This window comes from Tympanuchus pallidicinctus, unplaced genomic scaffold, assembly GCF_026119805.1.
Source record: "Tympanuchus pallidicinctus isolate F22 unplaced genomic scaffold, pur_lepc_1.0 scaffold8, whole genome shotgun sequence".
In the NCBI taxonomy this organism is placed as follows: Eukaryota; Metazoa; Chordata; class Aves; order Galliformes; family Phasianidae; genus Tympanuchus; species Tympanuchus pallidicinctus.
In genome coordinates this window covers 54,551,459-54,564,954 of record NW_026294802.1, presented here as the reverse complement: position 1 = coordinate 54,564,954, position 13,496 = coordinate 54,551,459, and the positions used below count along the sequence as shown (strand labels likewise).

General features: G+C 46.2%; 2 protein-coding genes across 5 annotated transcripts in view; both read right to left on the bottom strand.

The window, feature by feature from the left end:
* The window catches only part of RABGAP1 (RAB GTPase activating protein 1), a 59,107-nt gene that overhangs the window by 18,373 nt on the left and 27,238 nt on the right, over window positions 1-13,496 (bottom strand). The gene's annotated exons all lie outside the window — the stretch shown is intronic.
* Window positions 9,115-11,163, bottom strand: GPR21 (G protein-coupled receptor 21). Its single transcript, XM_052668162.1, has 2 exons — window positions 11,065-11,163; window positions 9,115-10,756 (listed from the first exon to the last, which is right to left on the bottom strand). The coding sequence occupies exon 2, from the start codon at window positions 10,395-10,397 to the stop codon at window positions 9,351-9,353; it is 1,047 nt and encodes a 348-aa protein (XP_052524122.1). The 5' UTR covers window positions 10,398-10,756; window positions 11,065-11,163; the 3' UTR covers window positions 9,115-9,350.

Genomic DNA, 13,496 nt, shown 5'->3' with positions numbered 1-13,496 from the left:
GAGATCAACGGGTCAGCTCACAGCTTCCAGCAGTCGCAAGGAGCAGAAAAAGCCAAAGCTGTCTGAAACAGGACAGCGTTACACACCACGGGTAAGTGCTTCTGATAAGATCTGCACATTTCACAGACATTCTAAAATGCTGAAAGGTCACTTGGCAGCTATTTTTAATGTTTGCATGACACCGCATCACCAAATTTCTTTACTGTGCAGGTTGATGGTCTTCCCAAGATTACTTTTGATAGTAGTATTAATACTGACTTTTACCCAGAGACATTCCCTGCATGTGCCTTGGACCAAAGCAATGCAAGAGGATTTTAGCACACAGCATTACACCCAGTACTGAGGCCTTAGGGAAGTACTACGAGAGCCACTTTCCAAGCAACAGGCTTGTTAGATTCTCACGAGATACGCTGTGCTGAGAACAGAAGTGTTACCCAGAGAACACTCACAAATAAATGAGGGATTCGTGGAAATAAAATGAATGGTTTAGAGAAACACCTGCAATTTGATACAATAGTGCACTGATACAGCATACTTTCAGTCCAAATATGGCAATATAGAGCAATTCTAAAAATAAAAGTGAATCCCTTGTGATATCCAGCCCTTTAGCTGTGTTCATTTCCTTTTAGGGCTCAAGTTTCCCACAGGAAAAATACAGAGAAGAGTTTGCCTTCAGCTCCCCACATCACATATGGGTAACAGTAGGCACACAGTGCACAACGGAAGGTTGTCCTGCTCTTTGTGATTGCATTAAAACCAGACTGCTGAGAACAGCAAAGAGGAGGTGAAAAACCCACCCCCTCCACAAAGAACACACCTTTACCACCGCCCACTTACACAAAAGTCATCTCAGACAAGGCGTGAAAACGTGTGACATATCATTTATTTCTTAAACGTATTCATGATCCATTCAGACCTTTCAAATAAAGTGTACAAGTGCATTTCAGAATAAAAAACTACACTCTTCACACAGCTCTGTAGAACACGACATTTCATCAAGAAACTCGAAGCAAAAACTTCCTAGTAACCACCCATGCATCCTTTGGCTACAATAACATCACTGATCAACAAGTACTGCTATTCAATTCTGAGTTTCCCTTTAAAGAGAAGGAGCATCCTAAACTATGCTGCTCCTTCCAAGGACCTCTCTTTAAAGAGAGAATATCAAATAAATTAGCTAGGCTTTAGGCAGAACAGTAAGGCTACTGAGTACTGTTGATGCATGATCCATACATTTGGCTAACAGGCAATCTAGGCTATGTGAAACACGTCAACAGCCCTTGAAATTTTAGTAGTATCAAGATTACATCAATTCAAAACAAATGGCAGACAAAGATGTAACCAGTGGAACAATCACTGAAATATGTGCAGTTTCTCTTAGGATGGGAAGTGCTGATAGATTCAGAAAAGTGTTTATAAAATCTGCTAAGAACCACATTGACATTCCCAAAATTACATTATTTTACAAAGCCCTAAACTGTGTGACTGTACAACTCTACCACATTAAACCGTCTGTTTTAAAAATACATACATACGTTTGTATGTATGTGCATCTACAGCAAAGAGGAAACAAGTCAAGAGATGTATGACAGCCAGAGTACAGATCATCTCAAAGGGAATAATGCAGTTCTTTGAGTTTTAATACCTCATAGCAAAAATACCTCTTGGAAACAATTATGCAAAGATTCAGCATCAGGTATTTACACAGTTCAGTTTAACGTAGTTCACTTAATATTTAAAAATATGTGAGTTATTTTAAATCAGTAACACTTGTAGGTTTTGGCTCAACTATACTTTTTCCTATTATCGCCCTTAGCCAAAAAATCAGCTACAGAAACGCCTATGAGAACAGGGGGGAGGAGGATCCCTCTGCCCCGCATTTCAACAACTCTGAGTTGGCACAAAATACGTATCTTTGGAGCCACAATGATAACTGTTCCTCAGCTGTCCCGAACATCCAAACTCCCATCTGCACCTCCTCTCCCTTCCCAGATACCCACAGAACAAATCCAGGCAGAGATGAGGAGCGCCGACACCTCAGCGCTCAGCGCTGCGTCACAACGGGACCGAAGGGTTGGAAGGGCTCAAATTCACCTGTCTGCTTTTCTGACCTGCTTCGGTTGGATTTGTTTCCTGCAGTCCTTCACAGCAGGGCTTTCGCACTCACACCTCTTGCTCATCTTTTAATACAAAACGATTTCCAGCATTGAAAGGTGCACTGAGTTTCTACAAACACACACACACCCCTATGTGTGATTTTGTATATTCTTGGCCTTTCCATGACACTCAGGAAAAAGCACCAGCCGTGGCACTGCTCGTGTACAGAGCTGGACTGTCCCCCCATATGACTCCTCACAGCAACCCTCAAACAGACAAACAAACACTGCAGAACACACTGAGATTATCAGAGCAGTGGCTTCTGCTGTCCCCACAGCTGCGAAGGAGCAGACAGAGGTGGAACGTGCAGACAAGAGAGCAACCTTCAAAGGATGCAGCTCCACTGTATTTTGTTCAGCAAAGCAACCTAAAAGCACACGCATGCATAGCCTCCCATGCTTGCAGTTTAATTGTAAACAGCACGTGGAAAAACAATTTAAAAGGTACTAATACAATTCTGAACTCCCTGAAGAAAAGACATACCCACGAGTATTAAGAACAGTAAGAAAGCTCATCATTAGCAATCGCAAACTCATTTCCATCCTGTTGCATTCATTAAAGGAATACAAAATTGAATCTAGTGTTTACATGCTAGAATTACAATAGAAACTTGATTTCAGAGGTTACACATGGAGAGAAATTCATCAGCATAGCAACTTGCAAAACACCGTGCTGTACAGCCCCTCCAAAGACATCACTGTGAACACAACACGCGTGATGTCAAATCCCTTCAAGCAGTTCCAAAGCACGGCTGGAGGGAGCACTGCTTCCTGCGGCCCCAGGATTAACCACACCATTATTTTTATAGCTTTTAATGGCAATTTATCCTCGAGAAACACCGAATCCCCCAAAAACGGAGCTGATCAGGAACACACCCACACCTCACTGCCCTCAGGGAGTTATTTTTTGTATGCTAAACATCAACTCCTTTGACAGCATCCATAGAAAATGTTTTTAAAAATGTTTTTATGAAACACTCTTAATACCCAGCAACGCTAATATTTAAAATATTTCACAGTGTTGTACTAATGTAACTTCATAAAACGAGCAACTTCAGTCAGCTAAAGCTCAAAGCCTTATGCTATATTAAAATAGTCCAAAGTCTTCACGCACACACAACTATCACTAGCACTATAAATATACCTACGCCACTTCAGTGCGAAGTCTGGCTGTTTTCCCCTGACAAATCCCTCAGTACTCCTGCCAGCATATTAAAACGTCACCCTTTAGTAATCTAATTACTGATTTTCAAGGATTCACTTACAGCTGAAATCCCAAAAGAACTTTTTTCCAATTTACAATGAAGGAATGCCTTTTTTTGATCAAGTATTTGATTGCTCATCTCACGTGAGCTCCCTAGCAGTGAAGGATGACACACATGCACAGCAAGACTTGTTGAGTTCATCTTTAGGAGGGGCTGCTTCAACTGTGTAACTTTTGAACCAAAGGGTCTCCAGCGACGCCTGAGAATCCAATGCTTCAAATCCAGAACTACCACCCTCATGGTGCCACACGCAGAGCCCATTGCCTACAAGGCCGTGCTGCTGGGATCTGCTTCCAGGCCAACACACAGGTGGGGATCACTCTGGCTCTCGGTTTCAGCAACTGCAAATTCATGAGATGGAGGATCAGCTCTGACTGTGCAGACTGTCCCAGTGCAGTCAGGTTGTAAATAAACGACTTGGGTCAGGATGCAAGAACATAAAGCTTACGTTAACATTTTCACTAAGTGCCAAAGCTCAAGAGATGCAAACAGTTTACAGGTGAAAGCCGCAAACACTTCCTTGCGCCAAGCGCTACGCACACCCAGAGCAGACAGACGGGGCTTTGTGTGACACGGCGATGGGAGCAAGAGCTGCAGAGCAGCACAAGTCAGTAAGGAGCACGGAACCACGAGCACAGCTCTCTGCCTAACAGCATTTCACACCCAGACAACCTCGAGTCACAGGAGAGGCAGAAAGCAGCTACACCAGCTGTACCACACCAAGGCTCAGCCATGCCAGCTCACCACGCTGTCCCACTGCAGCCAGGTGGCAACAGAGCAGGAGAATCCCTGCTCCCAGAATGGGCAGAACCCAAGCACTGCAGCTCTGCAAGAAAGGTTACCTTTACTCTTTACAACAATGTGTTCTAAATGATGTGACCCAAACTAAATACTCCATTGTGTTGACACAAGTGCAGCTTACATCATACCAGAAGTGCACACACGCAGTGCTGTCCCACAGGTTTCTTTTGTTTATTTCCCCTGGCAGCAACTTTCGGTTTCTTTCTCTAAACACAATGACCTGCTTCTACATATACTACATCTTAACATTCAAAAGCTTTCCTCTTCCAAAAGCTTGTTATGTATATAACTTTAGCTTGCCTTGGCTTTCAAACATCTTTCAAAGTGGTGACAGCAATGCACAGGCAGCAAGGGAAATGATAACCTCAAAGCTTTAAGATGCCGGCCTCAAGTCAGAACATTCCTAGTGTAAAATGCATTATTTCCATGATAGGGAACTCTCTCATCATCCTAAAGGAGGGACTGGAGAGAGTGGAAAGAGATGAGCAGGGAACAGACACAGCCTGCAGAACAGGGAGGAAGCACTGCTTTCCTGGGGAGAACCAATGGACCTGGCCTCCCCCACCGTGCCCAGCTTCTGCCTTCCAGGCAGCCTCAGCAGAACAGCCCAGGGTTTGTGAAGTGCCCATTCCTCCTCCCACCGTGGAGGCTTTACACCTCTTGCATCAGCTACAAATGTGCTTTCTCAGCTTCAGACAGAATTGGTGGCGAGGTAAAGTTCAAGTTTATTTTGAATGGTATCACTGAAAGGATGTGCCACTGCATTCTGCAACGTGAGAGACGGGAAGAAAAGGGTTTTTAACCTTAGGAACAACACAAGGACCAGGTCAGGCAAATATTTTAGCAGATGCTTCAAGCATGCAGCACTAAAGATGTGCTTAAACAACGATTAAATAAAACCTTCAAAACTTTCACCTTCTCATACTGAATTATAAATATAGTAGATTAATAAAGCCATTGGAAAAAAATGGGCCTTTTGTTTGTCACACCTAAAGGTTGGCTCCCATGCTCACATATTAGTTCCTAAGAAAAACACTTTCTAAAGCACCAACCTGAGTTAGGGATACAAGTTAAACCAATTCCAAATCCAGATGTGGAATAAGGACAGACTGAAAAGTTTGCCTTCCCAGCTCACAAAGGTTCAACACAGCTGCTAACAACACAACAAATATCAGAAGGCTGCTCTTCAATTTTTCACACTGAATATTTCCATTTCACATCGTATCCTTTGGAATCACCTTTTTCCTGAAATTTAGGATTTCTTACATGTAAAACCTCTATGCGAAGGGGAAAGGAGCAATGCCTCAGAGATGCGGCGCAGGGCTAAAATGTGGGAATTCTCATTCAAGTTCCTGCTTTGAGAAAGACTCTTCCTGCAGCTCCTGAATCCCCCGTGCCTCAATCCTCGGCCCCGCTTCCTCCCTATAGAAGATTTAAGACAACTATTCACGACTGCCCTTTGGCACTGATACAGAGCCACGTCAGAATTCCAACTGAAAGAAACAGATTTCTGAGTGATAAGAAGCTTGAGATACAAGTACAGCCCTTCCAAAAGCACATAAAGACCACAGAAACCAGTAATATTTAATAAAAAACTAACAGTAGATGACAACAAAACGTTTGCGTCACGCAAAAGATAACTGTTGGTTTTAAAAATACTGTCACTTCATTGAAAATTATTAAAATGATCATTCACAGATTTTCTCCCAGCCTATTTGGGAAACAACAATGCCACCACAGCCCAGACTTCCAGTACGATTTTTTTCAATGAAGCAAATGCTCACGTTCTGAGAAGTTGTGCGTATAGAAATCTTCTCCTGTGGCATAAAAAAAAACTAGTGAATTCTACCCCTTTCATTGGACCTTGCAGCAGCTCGATGTGAAAATGAGGCAGAACTCTAATAAAAAATAAGACGGAATCTCGAAGTTAGTTCATTAAACCATACCACAACACACAATTCTTATGAAGATACAAGTTGATTTCTGCATTGTCTCCATTGTGGCGTGTACATACACAGTGCTCCTGGCACCAGTTTCTAAATGGCCAGGCACACACTGACACAGACATGGCCAAGAAGGATTAGTTTCATGTGTACAGTGATGAAAGCAATCCAAGTGGAAAGCCTGCTGCCCAACAACTCATAGCACATATGGTGATGGAAAGAACTACTGTGCCTCACGTTTACTATGTGAGCAAGGATGTTAAATGGATTGCTGAGCAAACAAGGTAATACTTTCCAAAATTCTTTCTTACACGGTTGGCACAGGGACCAAGAACCACCTCCAAGCAGTTTCACTGAAGACAGTGGGGTCAGACAATTTAAACCCCTTCATTGCCTATAAACCTCGACCAGCCTTTAACTGACAGGGAAAATATAACTTAAAATTTATAACACAGACAAATGAATACGGACAGGACTAGAAATACAGACTAATGAACCAGGCAACTGATGCAGTATTAGAAACTACCTGAAAATGCGGGATGAAACCTGAATGCTTCAGCTGGCTGCAATTCTGCTCTTCTTACCTTGGAAGAGACTTCCAGATTCTGACTTTCACCTCATGGAAATCACCTGAGCTGAAGACATTGAGATGAGTGAGTGAACAAAAGCCAAGCTGTTACGAATATTACAATTAAAGTTCAGTTGCAAGCAGCAATGGCTGCAAATTTCCATCTAAATCAGTACCAGCCACTACACTAAGTACAAGTCCAGGCTTACAGCTTAAGCAGCAACTGCTTCAACTCAAGTTAAATCCTATGCCATCATTAACTCCTTGCAATTTATGCTAAACGTCCATATTCTCAAAAACCAGCACTGAATAACCCTACTTAAACCTCTTATTCACGCCATAAAATTTGGAGGGAAAAAAAAAAACCAAACATTTGTCCTCCAGCTTCCACTTTAACCTGAAATGATCATACTTAGGGTTTTAAGCCTAGCAGATTGGTTTTTTTCTTCTATTGAATTTAATCAAATGCTTTGAATGCTGGATTGCATTGTGGAAATGTTAGCTAAGGTGAAGAGTCAGAGAAAAGCTACTGGGAATTTACCTGAGAGGCTGCTCCAAAAATACCACACAGGAATGCTTCGATATTAGTGACTAAAGCCCTTAAACTGCTCCCTAAAGCCCTCCCGTGCCAGGACACCTACAAAACACTAGAGAGCAATTAGCCAGCTGTGAGCTAATGCACCATTTATAAATGACTCACTGCACCACTGTGCTCTGCTCCACCAGCCAAGGCTACCTGGCACAGCCAGGTGTCTCTGACCAAACTGCAGATGGACACAGCTTAGCAGAACGATCCTCCTCTCTGCTGTCTGTGCAAGGATGACGGCGTAAGCCCTTGACCTAGACCACGTCTTAATATGAAAGACAACAAGCAATGTTGTGAGGGCATGAGGATAGCCTTAAACTTTCAGATAAACTAAGAAGGAAGCTCATCTGGACCAGCCCGGAGTATGGATGAATACTGAAAGCAGATCACAACATGGCTTTGTCTCGGGGCAAACCACATGAACCCAGGGACTGGGGCTCCCCGCAGAGCACAGAGGAGTGAACGAGTGTGCTTGCAGGACCACGAAAAAACAGAGATCATCTTGTTCAGCAACAACAGCAGACCTGAGAACAAATACACACAGTCCTTCCTTTGGCCAAGAGAACTGCCTCAGGTCTAAAACACATTTCTAAAACTAACTTTCCCTATTCTTTTTTTCCTTCCCCAACACAACAAGTATAAACCCACCACAACTCCCCAAAATCACAGCACCCAACGTAGCACCAGGGCTGCAAAGGGCCATGCAGATGTAATGCACTGCTATAGGACATGGCTCACAAACGCTTTACTGTTCCAATACAACACCAGTAAAAAGATGTTCTTTTGAAAAACCAATCAATTTGAGGGCTGTGCTGAATTCTTAACGGCATCACAATACTCAAAAACACTTTGTTTAAGCAAGCCTGAGAAAAGCTGTGGTCAATGAAACTGTTTCTCAGATACTGCACATTGTTTGACCAGTTAAATATGTGTTTGCCAACAGGCTTTAGCTCCTGCTATATTCGAACCATCATTAATCCCCGGAAGCCTAAAGAAAAATGTCTCTGATTTAGCTCTGTGCGCTTATGAATAACTCAAATACTACAGTTAAATTTACAACATAGTTCCCTTAGCTGTTTAGAAGACAATTGTTTTCTTTCCTTTCTCCCTAAGTTCTAGTATGTAAAATATCAAAAGAATTTAGATTAAAGAAAGGGGGGGGGGGGGGGGGAAGAACATGTTATTTTTAAAGTTGTTCTTGAGAAAATTTCCACACAAAAATGTGGCATTTCTCCACTGTTTGGAGAATAATTTTCACATGTTGGCATCATTCTCAAGCGGCTGCCACAATTCTGGTATCATAAAATGACAAGTATTTTTCTCTTAGCTTATCAAAACACATTTTATTTAACTGCTAGATGTGGTCTGATTCAAGTTTTTCTTACTTGACAACAGCCAGGAAGACGCAGTCGCTGTACTCTGACTGCACACACGGCCAACCAGAGGAACGGGGCCGGGGCCGGCTCAGATCAGAGCGCTGCACTCACAGCTCCGTGAGACCACGCTCATGAGAAAACATTACATTGTTCCCCACTGTTCTGGAAGTCCTGTCTATGCAGCACTGAAAAACAAGGTTTGGCCCCTTCTGTTACAACGCTGGAAAATTTTGTCAATATACTTTGGCATATATAAAAAAATCCCTGTAATATACCATACACCATGACATTTCCACTTCAGATCTATCATTTACATGTGAAGCACGAATCTCAAAAGAACCTAGCAGAACTGTAAGAAAGACTACATTTTGCTGAAGCTCTCAGACACCCACTCCATTCAGTCACACCAGCTGGAGAGGTAAGTGTCAAGATAGAGCTTTATTCTTAAAAACGAATATGGAGGTGAAACTCCACAGCCGCCTCCACAGCAATAAATTTTTTTAAAGTGAAACCACAATGATATGTGCTCCTGATTCTTCTGTGTCAGCAGCATTTCTCAGAAACCTTTTTGCAAATCTGGACATCATAAAATCATATTTAACTTTTTGCAAATTACAGAGCTGTCCTGCACTTCCCAGTCAAGCTGATAGGTGTCTTAAACGTGACATCCATTGGAAGATCTTTTGCTCCTAGAGGTAGAGGAGTCCTTGGCTACCCTCTGTCTGGCACAAGAGGCACAAATCGCCCCCGAGAGACGCTTCAGCCCCTTCTGAAAGACACTGTTGGAGAGACTGTAAATGACACAGTTGCAGAAACTGTTGCTAATGGCAAGCCAAGTGGTCAAGAAGGATGCAATGCGGTTACTGTAGACGTTGGAGCTCTCCAGCAGAAAATAGATGATGTAGGGCAACCAGAGGATGTAGAAGACACTGGTGATACGGAAAAGAACCATGGCATAGCGCTTGTCCGGGCAGGGCTGTGCCTCCCCTGCCTCCCCATCCTGAGAGCTGAAGCGCACCCTCCTCTCGTTGATCTCCTTGGTGTGCTGCTGGCAGATGCGGAAGATGTTGAAGTACGTAAAGCAGACAATGAAAGCTGCCGGGGCGTACAGCATCACCACGATGAAGAGAGTGAAATAGGGATCGGTGTTCCAGGAGTTGGCACACCACTGAAACACGTCCCCGTGGTATCCAGGCTTTCCCCAGTGAAAGGAGGGTAAGAAGACCAGGCAGGAGTACAGCCAAATGACCAGGATGCAGATCCGCAGTCTCCACGGGGTGACCAGCGTGTTGTAGGTCAGCGGTTTGGTGATGGCAATGTACCTGTCAATACTGATGCATGCCAAAGAGGCCATGGAGACGCTCTTCAGCACCGATACCACGTAACCAAAGATTTGGCAAACCAAAGACTCGCTTAAAACAACTGGGTAGTGCAGCAGGGACAAAGAAGGCACCAGACAGCTCACGCCCACCAGGAGGTCAGCATACGCCATAGTCTGAATGAAGTAACTGGTGGTGTGGTGGTTCAGCAGAGGTGCACAGTGAAAGACAAATATCACAATAATGTTGCCCGAAATAATCAGCACCATGAGGAATACAATAATAACCACTTCCAGAAGGCAAAAATTGATGGTCTCCAAATAGCTAATGGCCAGGAGACAGAATGGCCGGCCACTCTGGTTGCCAACCAAAGAGGAGTTCATCTTGAGCACTGCAGTGATCTCTACTTCATGCTCCTGCCTGCTGCCTGCAGCCGCCCCAGGCAGCTGCTGTCATTGCGGCTGGGGCTCTGCGTGCAGCAATGTCAGAACCGGAGCTCGGGTCCCCAGGGCTGCTCCAGCTGCCACTGCTGTGCATTGTCTGCGGCGCAATTCCCCTTTAAACCCGGCTCCGCGCCGCTACCGGTGCGCGGGGACCCGGCGGCAGTCATGTCAGCAACTTCACGCTGACACAGGGCGGCTATTAGAGCCCTCCGGGTGGGCCGCCTCGCTCAGGAGGGCTGAGGGACGGGGAAGAGGGAGAAGGAGCCTTCCTCGAGCGCGGATGGGAGTCCTCCCGAACGCTGACAGAAGAGAAGGGGAAAGCATTTTACGGCATCATCCCCGCGCCGCTCCCGCCGCCTCCGGCCCCACGCCCCGCTCCGCCGCTCCCCGCCGCCCGCCCCGGGCCCACCGAGCGGCGGTTCCCGGTCCGCGCCTCCCGAGGACGCCCGTGCGGAGAGATGCGCGGAGGGGCGGGGGGCGCAGCCCCGCTCTCCTGGCTCCATCTTGCGCTCCGCTTTGTTCGCCCGCCCCGCCGGGATCGCGTCCCTCCGGCCCCGTCGCCCCCCGCCCGGCCCGGGGCTCCGCGCGGCCGCGGCCCGGCCCTCACCTGCCGCCGGCGAACAAAAGCCCCGCGCGTCCCCAGCGAGCGCGGCGGCTCCGCTCTGCCCGGCGCTGCGGAGCCGGGGGAGGGGACGGCGGGAGGAAGGGGAGGGAGGCGGGCAGGAGAGCGGGGGAGGGCGCGGCGCCGGCGGGGACCCGGCCGGGCTCCCCCGCAGCCCCCGCCCCGGGAAGGGCCGAGCCCCGCGGGATCGCCGCCGCCTCCCCCCGTACCGCCGCGGTGCCTCACCCTGCGCGACCTCGGAGCCGACGGCGAAGGCAGGCGTCCCTGCAGCGCGGCGGCTGCCGCCCGGTCCTGCGGACGCGCCGTGCCCTGCCCTGCCGCCCACCGCCTGAGCGGCGCGGGTGGCCGCGGACCGAGCAGGGAGGAGAGGGCGAGCGCCTAGCGGGACTTAAGGCTTTTCTATAGGAGCCTCGGTGGGAGCTCTGGGGGGAAACGGCGTCTTTTCCCCGCGTAGTTTGTGTTGCTTAGGAGACACCTGAAACCAAGGGCATCCGAGCTGAGAGATGCAGTTCACTGGTAATTCAGGTGCTGCTCCGAAGGGAAAGTCACCTCCTGCGTACGTGCACACAAAGTGCAAAGGCGTCACTATCACCGACAGCACCCAACGCGAACTAAACCAGCTCTGCAAAACAAAAAGCTTGCTGGCATGCCAGAGAGCAGTGGTGCACAGGAGTCACACCAGCAACAAATCCCACCACACATATTTGACCAGAAATGTCTCTCCTATGCACCCAAGGCGTGGATGTCGTAAGGGGATGCTGCTATCTCATTTGCCCAACGACAGGATAACACCTGAGAGCATCTCACCCACTCAACGTGCTGCAAAGCACAGCCTGGGAGACAGGCAGAGGCTCGGTCTGAGCCCAGGGCCCAGAGCTGCTCGCTGAGCTGACCAGCAGTGGAGCAAGGTGAGGCTCTTCGGCAACCTGAGTCCAAAATGAAAGCATTCCACTGTCACCAGTACCAGCTCAAATCCACACACTGAATCCTACCGAAACCCAAGGTTTTGGTTAATGTAAGCTAAACTTTTGTCACACCATTGGATACCCAATGGAAATGGAATTACAGCCACAGGAACAAATATCAAAGCCATCACATTGCAACACTTGGGATTTCAGTTGACCTGTAGGCAGAAAAGCCACTTTGCAGTGTGTTTTTATGGTCAAAAGCCTTGGCTGGACAACACCATGACTCGGCAGATTTTTACTCTGTCTCCTACAGCATCCCGAAACCAAAAATGTTACTTTTCCACCCCTTTCCCCCAAAAGATCACTTTGCCATTGTCCTTCATTTCTGTTATAATTTATGGTATTTCTACCCATGGAAAATTAAGTACTAGAACTGTAGCTAGGAAACATAAACTTTGAATTAAATTTAGGCAAGTGTATTGTGGTTATACAAAAAACAAGCTATGATTGAATTACTGCCGGAGAAATGATCTCCTATCTTTCCAAAGCAGAGAATGATTTACATACCAATTGATTCACATAGTATTTCTGGCTCCTTAGGCATGAATAGGCACATTATAAACATCCTTAGGAAAACAGCACACATTGAACTTTAAATATATCTCAGATATATAAAAATAAGGTAGTATTGGAAATCCTGAGACTGCCCAGAACAACGTCTGGTTGCTCAAATTTCAAAACAAAAGATGTTCCTCTAAATCAAAACGTCCTCCATGTTTTATTTTTATTAGTAGCCCAGGCTTAACTCCTACATTGCCAACAGGCATTTCTTAGTAAGAGAATGTTCTCCTTTAGCTGACAGCCTGTTGTTCCCTCAGCACAGGGTAACAGCTCTGCTCCGTGTCCAGGCCAACCTACAGCTGCTCACTGCATGCACCCAAGCCACGACCATGAGCTCACACTGACTCCCAACGCTGACCTGCAGCACTGGGAAGGCTGGAACTGGAACTAAAAAGGTGACCAAGCAGGATATAACCCTACCAGAGCAGCTCTGGGGTCCAGTGCACAAGCAGCCAACCAAGAGATGTGAAAATGGGTATTTTTGGTAGCTGAGAGCCGGGATTCTGGGTGCCAATCATTGAAAATACTTCTAACATCTAGGCGTTTCTCCCAGTGATGCAGTACAACCTCAGCTGAGACTATTAAAAGGTATTCAAGAACTCAAAATTACAACGAGAACTCTTGGGAGACCAACTGCTTATGAAAGATAATTAAACTTTTATCACCACATGATCAAAACTCATCCAACAATGGATCTGCAAGTTCAGGTGCACCAACAGCAAACCTATGCCATACTTCTTCCATACTGTGCTTCACAGATGCAAGTTAACTTTTATTTCAATTAATTATACACAATCGTGGCCCTCTGTACTCCTAGAAAATGACACGGATTCCTCTTAAACACGTGGAATCCTGATTGCGACTCACAGAAAATAAATGTTAGCCACC

Bases quoted from the DNA above. Each gene is read 5' to 3' on its own strand.
- GPR21 (XM_052668162.1), bottom strand. From the start codon at position 10,397: ATGAACTCCTCTTTGGTTGGCAACCAGAGTGGCCGGCCATTCTGTCTC.